General features: G+C 38.3%; 1 protein-coding gene across 1 annotated transcript; it reads left to right on the forward strand.

Annotated features, from left to right (window-relative positions):
- Positions 1 to 804: 804 nt before the first annotated feature.
- LOC107757095 (SERTA domain-containing protein 4-like) lies at positions 805 to 11940 on the forward strand. Its single transcript, XM_016574473.1, has 4 exons — positions 805 to 1344; positions 9471 to 9639; positions 9844 to 9971; positions 11221 to 11940. The coding sequence occupies exons 2-4, from the start codon at positions 9486 to 9488 to the stop codon at positions 11938 to 11940; spliced, it is 1002 nt and encodes a 333-aa protein (XP_016429959.1). The 5' UTR covers positions 805 to 1344; positions 9471 to 9485.
- The last annotated feature ends 914 nt before the right edge of the window (positions 11941 to 12854 follow it).

Here is a 12854-nt window from a genome sequence, read left to right on the forward strand (position 1 = left end):
GAGTGGATGTCTGCTTCTAACCAGAAACAGGGTGTGTTTTTTGGAACCTGGACTCAGAGGGAAACTGAGCAAGAAAAAAGCCTTTGTGTAAGTGTGCGTATGCTTGTTCTTGTGAGGGCCGCATTCCTAAAAATGTCCTCAGATTTGTAATGATGGTCATTTGTTAAAAAAAATAAAATAAATTATAAATAGGCCAAAATCTAAAAATTCACAAGTTAATTACAAAAAGTTAGGGTTAAGGTTAAATTAAAATCTAAACTTGCTAACTTTTCGAAATAGTCTTGAAATGATGGTCATTTGTAATTAAAAACAACAACAACAATAATAATAACAATTATTATTATTATTATTATTATTATTATTATTTAATAATAATAAATAAAAATATCTCTCAAGTTGGCAAACATTCTCCAAGTCGGTTTGGAGGAGAAAACCCCTGTTTGCTAATGAACAAGGAACCAAATTGTCAGGTTTTATAATAGTAATAATGCATTAAATATTTTTGGCTCACATACACTAACAGTTTACCATGCTAAGACACATACTCAGTCTTATTACTAATAATGGTGGGGGGGCTTTACACTCTACAGGGATAGGTGTACACGTGTGTGCGTGTCAGGGGACAAAGTGATGGAGGGAGCTGAATCGCAGCCAAAGCGCCAAATAAATCGGTACAACTTGGCGTTCACTCCACCTCTTCTATAAGGAACAGCGGAGAAATCCGCTCAGGAGCGCGGCTGGAAAACACAGACCGCCGCTCCTGAAAAGGGAAATGTCTAACAGATGGATTGGCGCCGTGCCCGCCCGCTCCACTTCTGCTGCGCGCTCCCGGGCGCAACTTAAACGCAGCTCCTCTGACCAAAACCAGACACACACACAAAGCACCAGGGAAGCATTACTGCTGGGACGGGACGCTACTGATCCTGAGCAAAAAGCTGCTGCTGTTTATTCCGAGGAATGGGGAGACGCTGCTCGTGTCCACTGACGTTAACAAGCCCAGCTCAAAGCAAACGCAACAACGTCGCACCGTCTGCCGGTGAGGTCACTGTGGCACAAAGCAAAGCGACCTGCGCGGACACGCAACGGAGATTCCGTCACATCACCGCGGCTTTGTTCGCGCGCTGATTGACTGCTTGGCTTCGGATGATATTTTTCTAGTAGAACCTTATCGATTATTGCAAGTCAAAAAGGCTCTCGTTGATGGATCGTGGATAAGTAGTTATTGATGAACACAGCGGGACTACAGAAGCGGAGCCCAGAGGAGAAAACGAGAGCGCGTCCATAACGACACATCTGATTAAATAAAACAACACATCTTTGACTTAGTCATCATTATAGTTAAAGGTAAGCAAAAGTTAATATTTTTGGAACATATTCGCACTGCTCAGAATTACGCGCTACCAGCCTCCGGACATGGCACAGTGCCAACACAGATGAACTACATTTATGATCTCTCAAGTGTGTTGAGCAAACAACAATTTTTTTAGCACTCAAAAGAGTACACACAGTATACCGTGTTTTCGTTATGATAACTTGTACTAATGATCAAATATTAAATGTTTAACTATATTTTGTCTTTATGAGGAATACACAAGGCAAAGAGTGTACATTAGTTCCATAGTCACTATTTGTTTTTTTACATTTTAATCACATTTTTGCCTTCACTAGTTTGTATTAAATGGTCCTATAATCACAAATAAACTTTTGAAAGCATAAAATATTTTTTAAAAAAATTTAATATTTTTAAAATCTAATTTTTTTTAATATTTCAGTCTCTAAATATGTATTTATTATAAATGATTTCATTTTAATTAAAATTATTTTGAAAATGTAAACATTGAATTAATATTAACAACATATATATCTATAGATCTATATGTATTTCCAACCAAGATCTTTATTCCTTCATGATTTATTATAGTTTGTAAAATTTACTATAATTAAACAATCTCTAAAGAAGCTAATGACAGTAAGGTCACACACACACAAACGCACACACATGCGCATACGTACACACAGACACACACACACGTCTGGTTTACTATCCTTGTGGGGACTCTCCATAGGTATGGTTTTTATACTGTACAAACCGTATATTCTATCGCCCTACACCAACCCTACACCTAAACCTACCCCTCAAAGAAAATGTATGCATTTTTGCATTCTCAAAAAATGCATTCGGTATGATTTATAAGCTTGTTTCCCCTTGGGGACCTCAATTTAGGTCCCCACGGTGACAACGAGTCCCCATGAGTGTGTATTCAGGTTTAAGTCCCCACCGGGATAGAAAAACATGTACACACACACACACACACAATGTTCCTTTCACACATTAAAACACTCAAGCTCTATATGTGTGTGTGTGTTATAAAGGCAGGGAGCCAGAACTCTGTTACCGCTTGATTCCCTTACAAGGAGATGAAGTGTACAAGATGAAAGCACAATAACTTTATAGATGGACGCAGAGTGTGTGTTTTTGTCCTCATGAATGCGCAATTACTGTTGCGCAGGAAAATTGTGCATTGGTGTCTGCGTAGTGCAAGGCAAGAGACAGTTCTATGTGTGTGAGGCTGTTGTTGTGTAAGAGAGAGACGCTATTGTGTGTGGCTGAGATGGTATGTGTGTGTGAGTGGGATTATTTCTTGCTTCATTATGAGCAATGGGTTCACTGCGCTGGCTGTGGCATCTGTTAATGGTGCCGTGGGGCAGGAGTGTGTGTGTTTGTGTGCATGTGGGTATTCCCCCTGAGATCACTGTGCCAGTTTAAGAGTGTCTGGCATACTGCCATGCATTGATCCCTCGATCTACAGCAGGCACAAAGGAAAACCCACGCAATCGTTTATCCGCCTGTGGTTCTCATCAGTCCGTTCCAGTCATTTGTGTCTGGGCATGGTGAGGATTTACTTCAAGAGACTTCTGAGGAGTCTGCGGGCTGCTCGTAATCATCTAAAACTTCAATCAGGGCAGTTTAAAAAAAACTGTGGTTTGGAAGGGACATGGCACATCCTGTGCAGATCATCTTCCTGTCAAACCTTCAATCACATTCAGAACTGACTCATCAAAAGGCTGTAGATAAACATTAGATACGGTATATGGTAAAAACTGTACTGCCATCAAATTTGGTACAAACATATGATCCACAATTTGAGAGCAAGTATATACATTTATATGAGCAGGTTTTTGCATAGTCAAGCTACACTCTTCATCTCTCTGTCCTCTATCTGTATACATGACTCAAGGTGTAATCGAATAGTCAAAGGTTTAAAAATACACATGCTGGACAAAGCTGAACTACAAGTGCATTACACCACTGTTTAAAAGTTTGGGGTCAGTAAGATTTATATATATTTATTTTATTTTTTTAAGAAATAAATATTATTATTTGGCGAGGACATACTAAATTGGGCAAAAGGGACAACGGCATTTATAATGTTACAAAATATTAGCAAATAAATACTGTTCTTCTGAACTTTCTATTCATCAACTAATTCTGAACTAATGTATCATGATTTCCATAAAAACTATTAAAGGGGTCATGAACTGCATTTTTTTTTTCCAGAATTTTCCCTGAGGTCGACTTATAATGTTAGCAAGAATTTTACATAAAAAAACATAATTTAGATTAATCTGCTATTTTTCCTCTCTGCAGAACAGTCTGTTTTTATAGGCGGGGTGCACGAAGGAAATAAATGCCCACTGCTATGATTGGCTAACAGTTGCACATATTAAAATAATAGGTAGACACTGCTGTGACGTACTCTGAAAACAACACTTAAAAGTTAATTTAATAGTATAATGTCAAATTAATCAAATGTTTTTTTAATGTTTTGTGAGTTCATAAGACAAAACATGTGGAGACTTTCTATAGACTTTCAGTAGACACTAAAAAGTGTCTGAACACAAATAAGTCACAGCCATAACATAATAAATCAGAGCCCACCGTGACGTAAATATCACACTCATTTAAACGATAGCAGGAATGATGGGATTACCCTGCCCCTTTGAGTATACAGAGAGCATGGGTTGCCCTTCCTCGGTCTCAAACACACACACAGCTTCAAGCTCTGACTCTTAACAGCAGGGATGCATGGGTAGCCAGAACATTCCTTCAGAACTGATGTGGCGTTGTGTCAACACGATCATGTTACTGCGCTAACCTCACACACACATAAGCTCACACACACACACACTGAGGATGGGATGCAGGGCTGCTGGCCGAAGTCAGTATAATTTTTCTCTCATTTTATCTGTCTAACACCGTTACATTCTTTGCTTGCAGTATAGACATGGTGCAATTCTTTTTTTCTCTCTCCCTCCGAGTTGGATGTAACCTAGACAAGCTGTGCAGCCACAGAGCTCTTGGCAGGCGGGAAGGGTGTTCCTACTTCTCTTTTTTTCCCTCATTTGCCCCTCTTTCCCCAGGCTTTGTATGTGTGTGCAAGACATGTTTAGATGGATGTTTTACCTCCTCAACTGGGTGTTGCCTACACTTTCTGTCTGAGCATGTGAGAATGAAAGAGACTACCTAATGACCTAGATTACAGTCTGCAGGATGTGTTCAGACCCCCAATGCAACATTTCGATTCTTAAATAAACCTCCTCTGTCTCGCTGATAGATTCAGGTCATGGAAAGCTTTAACCCAAACTGTTGAATGGAAGAATGAGGAGGACACATATGGTTTAAATGCTTCCAGCACCCAGACAGAAAGCAGTTTCTTGAGCAGATGGATGATAGTTCCTGGAGAGGTGTGTAAGTGTATGTGTAATAGCCTCATGCTTGGCAAAGTCTCTACTGCGGTCTTTTCACCTTATGGTACATTGGGGCGTCACTTCAGCAGGGTGTGTTTCACACATGTTACTGTGTGACTCTTTGTAGTCAGTGTGGGTTCTGCATGTGCATGCATGAATTAAAGATGTAGTTCATGTCATTCCAAATCTGTACTTTTTTTATTCTATGGACAAATTACAAAAAAGCACAATAAAAGCATCATAAACTGGTTCATACAACTTGCGTTCTAAGACTTCTGTAGCCATACAAACTTTGTGTGAAGAAATGAAAATTTAAGTCATTATTCCCTGCTCTCCCTCTGCCGTAGCTATCATATTAAATGTCACTTTTAGACATCATGTCAGCTTTGAAGTTATTGAAAATCATGTGACAACCAATGACATTTGATTTCACCGATGTCAAACATGATGCAGTTTACCTAAAGGCACAATATATAACTGAATGCAGACATAAATAAGATTTGAGACCTACAGTGGAAGCCAAGATTTTTTAGTGAACAACAACTTGGTTTGTTTGTTTACAAGACAAATATATAATATGGCTTTAAAAGACTTGTAATATAGTGCATAAGTTGCATGGACCACTTTTATGATACTTTTATGCTGTTTCTATGTCATACCATTCAATATTCAGAATTGTCAACTTTTGTGTTCGACAGAAGAAAAAGAAAGTCATGTGAGTGTAAATTAAAAAGAAATAAACAAAATAAATAAATACATTTTGCTTGAACTATTTTTTAATGTTTAATAAACTCACTAGAAAGTCATAAATAAATACCCATGAGATATTGTTGTCTCTCTGTGCACAGTTTCACCTCCATATTTTGTCATAATTGACATCTTTGAACGTGTGTTTATATCAGTTACTCATGTTTCTCATAAATCATGGGTCTGTTTTTGGGTCAGGCCGTGTGGGCAGACTGTGGTGCTACTGATGACTCTCTAGCTCTGTACATGTGCCAATGTGCCTCTGCTACACAGACCAAGAACAAGTTTGTGGTCGACATTCACTGGAGTTTTAGAATGATCTGTCAGCCTGGTGTTCCAAAGAGCAGGATATGAGCTGATGCCTAAAGCTCTTCTCATAACCTAACTAATTGTGCAGTGTTTTGTTTTCTTTCTGTCTGCTCTGACTCTCTTTCTGGCTTAATTTCTACTGACGAAGCATTTACAAAATAGGTTAAATAATTTTAAAGGATTAAATTTCCTGGTAGAGTAACCACTCAATAAGACTATTGTTCTTAATAAGCTATACATGCGAAGTGCATGTTCAGAGAAGTTAGCTAATCTGGCAAAAACCTGCCTTTGAGGGCATAAGAAGATGTGGACAAATAATTAATAAAATATTTGTAAAATATCATGAGTAACATGTTAAATACTTTATATAAATACATTTATTATATTTCAAATAAATGTTGTTCCCTTTCAGTTGGTCACTCTCGACGTCACGTCGGATGACCGACGAAATTGGGATCTCGCTTAGAGAGACCAATCTACTTTGAGTGTAAACTAAACGAGCCAATGCACATTGGCATGCGATTATTGCATCCAGCTGCCGCTGATCAACATACTGTATATAATATATATATATATATATATATATATATATATATAGTACAGTAAGTCCCCATTAAGTAAATGTGTGAGTGAGCTTTACACAGCTTTTATGACCCAGTAAAGAGCATCATGAGCTTTGGATGTTTTGGTTTTAGTAAATTAAGCCAAAGACTACATTACCTCAATGGAAACCTGTAATTGTGGTTTTCGCATAGGAAAAACCACAATTGCACAACTGAAAGCTTATCCCTTACACGATTCCTTAGTTTGGATCATTCATTTTTTTCTTTCTTTCACCCTCTCTGTCTGGTTTTAGCATCAGCTGCTTTTTATAATGTGTAGTTTTAGCATCTACTGAGCTTCACAGTTCTAGTACACACTCCCTTCTGTACCCTGTGATATTTGTGTATGTGTGCGTGTGTGACTGATGAGGTGCAAATCCAACGGATCCAGCACCTTTTTATGTTTTCTTCACATGAAAAGGAAAGTGGAAGAGATGGAGAGAGAGAGTGCATAAAAGCACAAAACGAGCAAAGAGACAAAGACAGACAGACAGCTTGTGTGTGTGTGAGAGAGAGAGCTCTGCTTCTGTGTCAGCTCTCAGTCTTCTAAAGCATAAATTCAAAGCAGAGTTGTGGGCGGAATGAGAAACAGGTAACAGTACAAGGGAGAGGAGGAGAGCGGGATCTGCTCTGATTAAACACGTCTCGCTCACTTGAGCTCAGTGTGATCCAAACCCTGCAGACACAGACTAAAAACAGGACGGGTTATTACAGCCGAATTAAGTTTACTGCAAGAGGAACCATTTTTGTGTCAGTGTGCATGCAAAAAAAAGTATTTGTGATATTTTTACAATTTTAGTTTAACAGACTTCTCATTTACTTATACAATTCAATTTATTGGTTAATTTAGTGCAATTGGTTATTTAAAAATTAATGCAATGGAGACAACCTGTATGTGAATTTCACAACAGTACATTTCTCAAAAACATTTTTTAACCTTTTTCAAAAGGTTAAAAATGTTGACAATGATCAATGATTTTTGTAATGTCAATGCTTTTGTCTGCCACAATGTAATGAATTATCTTCATTTGGGGAATTTTCTAAGTTAACACTAAAATGTGTGATTAATTTGAATAATGAATTAATATATCATTTGAATTCAAAATTTTAATCAATTGACAGCCCTAATAGTTACAAATAAACATTGTTTGTTGTCATATGACAATTGTGTCACCAGAGACAATTCTCACATGACAACAAACAATGTTTATCAGAACAGCTTGGCATAACAGCAGTTCAATATGTGCCAACTGAACCCACTACGTGAGAGTAATAGTGTGTGCGAGAAATTGTCAGTGAAGATTAATGACCTTTATAGAGGCAGTCATCCGGAACTTTTCCTCTCTCTCCCCTGTCACTGCGTGTGGTGGTAGAACAGAGAACAAAATGATTAAAGAGAGATCACACAACATATACCTTCCCTTTCTTAGCAGCTTCTATTGAATTTTGTTCTCTCTCTATCTTGTTATCTGAGTGTTTCAGAGTGTGTTTTCGCTCTATTAGCTGTTTTAAAGAGTCTTGATGTGTTTTTCAAATGCCCTAATCCTCAAAAATAGAGGAAATAACTCTTCAACCGAACCGTGTTATGGAGTAGCACAGTGTTGTTGAGAGGTTGCTTTCTTTAAAGGGGTCATAATGAGGATTCAAATTGTCCTTGATTTTTTTTAGATAAAACAGTTCATTGTAGTATGACAACATGCAAATTTCAGAATGCAAAACTTGCTCCCCAGTGAGAAAATAACATATATTGATAACTAGAATGCAAGAATCTCAATGAAAGCCACAAAGAAACTAGTGGCTGTTTATTTTTAAGACTGTGATCATTTCAATTAGATCTTAAAGGGGGTCATATGATGTTGTTAAAAAGAACATTATTTTGTGTATTTGGTGTAATGAAATGTGTGTATGCTGTTTAAGGTTCAAAAAACACATTATTTTCCACATGCAAAACGTACCTGTGAGTCAAAACATCCAGCATTTGAAGTCTACTCTCACAGGATCAGGAAACAGTCCTCCATAAAATGCGTTGCACACATCTGAATATTTGGGTTCAACTGTTCTGGAAAAGTGTTGTAAATACAACTTAACCACTGATTTCTAGTCGTGTCCTCTTTTGAAAGGCCAAACAAAGTATTTTCGCTTTCGCAACGAAACACACAGCGTCTTCCCAACATGGCGGCGGCGGCGGCGGTGCCGGCGGTGGCAGCAACAATAAAGTTACGCCTTCTTTCTTTGCGTGAACAGACACACAGTGACGTAGACATGTGGGGGCGTGTTTGAACGAGGCGTTTTAGGAGGGCGTGGACGTGTCTTAACTTTTATAAAGAATATATCTTTAGGTTTGAGACTTTAGTCTTTGCAACTTTAGGGACCTTATCTATTCAAGAACAGCTTGTAACACTCCAAAGAGAAAGGAAAACTTGAAATCGCATCATATGACCCCTTTAACAGTATGAGCTGCACATTTCAGCACAGATTGTTTTGTAAACCTGTCACAAATGTAATACAAGCTTCAAAAGAGGCTGTTATTGAAGGATTGGAATTATGAGTTGATTGCAAAAACTTTACTGACATAAAATTTTACTAGAAATGTGCCTCATTTTTAAATCAATAGCAAAAACATTTTAAGATATGACCTCTTTTATGAACACACAAACTTAATAGTGGTACAGAACATATACTGTATTCAGACAGTCTTAAATGAAAACCTGTGTTTAAAGGGATATTTCATCAAAAAAAGTAAATTCTTTCATCATTTACTCATCTATATGTGGTTCCAAACCTGTATAATTTTTTTGGGAACATATGTCATTTGTAACATATTTTGTATGTAATATAAATATGTGGAACAGATTTGAATATATATAAATATTTCAACTGTTTTTGTGAATACAAAGTTAATGGGGTACAAAACAACATTGGACCCCATTGACACTGACAGGGGAAAAAAACACATCTTCTGTATTCCATGGAAGACAAGAAGTCATACAGGGTTGGAATGACATGATGTGATTTTTAATGACGTGATTTTTTTAAAGAATTATCTTTGTGTTTGTTGTTCAGGACTGAGGCGAAACTATGGCTTTGGTCCTATCAATGAACCCTTTTTGTGAGCCTGAGGCCGAAGCCCCGCCATCAATCTACCATCCGATCTGGGAATCTGAACATTGCCGTAAAAGCTGTATCCCCACCCCCTCACCACCAGGGGGTGACACCCATGGGCTCATAGAAGGTCTGAAACTAATCTCATCTCTGAAAAACAGACTACTATAAACAGATGGTGCTGATGATGTTCTGTTCCAAAGTAGATGTTTCAAAATCTGTTATCCAATTTGGGAACTAAAATAGGACAGAAATTCTCTTAATACCAGTCTTTGATCTAGAAGACATAGCCAATTAATGAAACTCTGTCTGAACCTTCCCATTTTGTCTCCAGAGCCCCATTACAGACGAGCTCCTGATCATATGATGGATCGTGCGGCCGTGTCACGGATCTCTTATTTCAAGAGGAAGTTTGTGGAGGATGAAGAACCTGTACTGAGTTTCAGGAGTTACTGCCACACTGTAAGTCTGCTAGCCCTACATAATTCCGCATATTTCTACACAACATTTTATGTTATTTATAGTATAACACTTTTACCCCCGGTTTCACAGTCAAGGCTTAAGCCTAGTCCCAGACTAAAATGTAAATCTGAGCCGTTTCAGCTGAAAGAAACTTGCACTGATTGATCTTAAAATATGCCAGTGTCCTTGTTTTGTCTCAAGCACACCAGTATGCACACCAGTAATGTTTTTTTCTAAGGCATGTTTATAAAAATTACTTAAATGTCCTAATTGAACTATGGCCTAATCCTTGCTTAGTCTAAGCCATGTCTGTGAAACCAGGCCTTAGTAATTAATAAAATTGTATGACATTGTAACAATTTTTGCATAATTTGGCAATACCGTTACAGAACCTGTAAACACCAGGGCTTTTAAAATCTGGACATTCTGACTCATTTTTTATAATTGTAAATGTGCTGACATGTTTTGTGCCACATGCCACACACATGCGGACATGCCACATATTTTGTGGGCAAAAAGATCCATAGTCTGTTGTCAATAGTGTAGCGATGTATGAATCACAGCTCATGCAGAAGTCACTTAAAAATAGCCTAATTTTTTTTTGTTTGAATACGTACATATAAATCTTTCAGCGTCACATGAATATCCTGATTGGATTCCTAAAAATGCATTCCTATTGAAATTAATTTAATTTTGGATTTAATTTAATTTGAATTAAATTAACTTTGAATTTAATTTTGGACTAAAATTTGCTGCGCAATGGTAAATTTGATTGCACCTTAATTTGTTATATTTTGTTTTCAAATATTTTCATTGCACAATTTTTTTCATATATTTTTTAATATATATTATTTTTTTACTTTAAAATTTAGTTTTGACTTCAATTGAAAATTTGTATAAAAATACAAAAGCTAAAGTCATTTTATTAGTAATTTTAATTTAATTTCTGTTGTTATATTGTACATTGATTGTAATTTTTTTCCGTTTCAATTCTGTTTTCATTTCTATTCCTATTTTATTAAACTGACATATTTTTTCACTTAGTTTTTATCTTCTAATAGTTTTTGTTTCCCTAATTTACTGTTTATCACTTTATGACACTACATACCTCTGCGAACAAAACAAAGCATTTCACCTTTTAACATCCTGCACCTTGATTCGATCCTCACAACACATTATGAATCATACAGATTAACTTGATAGCTGACCTTACCTCACTTATGAATTCTCAATTTGTCTTCCGGGCCAGCAGGTGTCACCAGTCCTGGAGGAGCGTGCTCACATTCTCAGTCTCTCTCTCGAGAAACTGCGTTTCATGGATGACCCAGAGTCCTTCTTACGGCGCTCCGTGCTCATCAACAACCTTCTCCGTCGCCTCAGAAATGAAATCCTCCTCCAGAGCGACTGGTGCTTCCCATCGGGTCCCACAGCAACACCTTGTCCCCTCCAAACCCCTGGCACAAATACCCCACTTCCCCCTCCAGTCCTGCAGCCCTGCATTACGCCACCTGGGCCGTACTGCAAACGCCTACGTCTGCTGAGGAGGAAAGGCCCAGAGTGTGTCCCAGCCTGCTGCTGCTTATACGCAGCCGGCCGTTACCTTCAGCTCCCCCTGTACGAACGGGACGTATACTCCAACACTCACCCTTCTTCTTCATCACCATCTTCAGTTAGATTTCCACAGCTGCTGGAGGAGGAGGATGAGGAGGAGGACAGTGATGAAGAAGAGGACTCTGTGTGTCCTATGTTGGCTCTGTGTCAAGCTGAAACCAGAGACCAGAACAGGACGTGGGATGGTCTACAGCCACAGAGCCACAGGGAAGACGAGACCAAGGAGAAAGAGAGAGAAAAAGGGAAAGAGAGGGTTAGAGGAGGGAAGGTTTCACAGCGATGGATTTCAGACACTATAGGTACTGGACACCATGGGCCTCTCACCAGGGCTCACGTGAGAGGAAAGAGGTGCATGTAAAAATCTATTCATACATGAATCACGATTCTGACTTCTAACGATTATAATGGATTCACAAGTTTCAAAATCAATGTTCAAAAGCAGCAATTCTCAATACTGTTCCTCTTGTTCCCCTGCTCTGCACACACTCTGCATCTCTTTCTCTCTCTCTCTTTCAGCTCGGCTCCGACAATGAACTGTTCCAATTATACACATATTTTCACATAGCTATGAGAAGCATTAAACATGGGTTGCGCATGTGGTTGCTGTACTGTATTAAAGCTTTAATCAGGATAAAACCATATATTAAAAGCTAACATAAGATGCTTGCACAGGTTCTGCACGATCCTCTTCAATAATATCCTCTGCTTCTCAATCGAGCTCAAACTGATAAGCGATATTAACGACGGCATTGTTTACAATACAAGCGGAGCACATGCATCTGAGGTGAGGGGCGGGACGATTAGACGCGCACTAGAGGCGGTTTAGCCAATCACAACACACTGGGCTAGCTAACCAATCAGAGCCCATCACCTATTTCTGAGGGCGGGGCTTCATAAAAACAGGAAAAGATCAGCCCGTTTCTCAGAGAAGGGACAGAGCTGTGTGGAATAAAGGTAAATTATGTAAAAAATAATGAATTTTTTTTAAACAAAGCATTAACACATGTTAGACTGCACCCCATATACACAATCAAGCCTAGAAAAAACCCAGTGAACCACCCCTTTAAACGCATCTGATTGGCTGTTGGGTTCCAGAAATCAACAGATATGTCTGTGATTGGCTACATTGCTCAATGCTGCAAAAGATGATCGGATAGAAACCGATCTCCAGAGCTCAAATCATAAAGCACTGGATACTTTGCCAAATCTGCAATGAAATGCCATTATTACAGCATTAACTGAGGTTGCTATTGATTTTGTTGGAGGGTGCTT

This window comes from Sinocyclocheilus rhinocerous, unplaced genomic scaffold (genome assembly GCF_001515625.1).
Source record: "Sinocyclocheilus rhinocerous isolate Xijiao unplaced genomic scaffold, SAMN03320098_v1.1 scaffold503, whole genome shotgun sequence".
In the NCBI taxonomy this organism is placed as follows: domain Eukaryota; kingdom Metazoa; phylum Chordata; class Actinopteri; order Cypriniformes; family Cyprinidae; genus Sinocyclocheilus; species Sinocyclocheilus rhinocerous.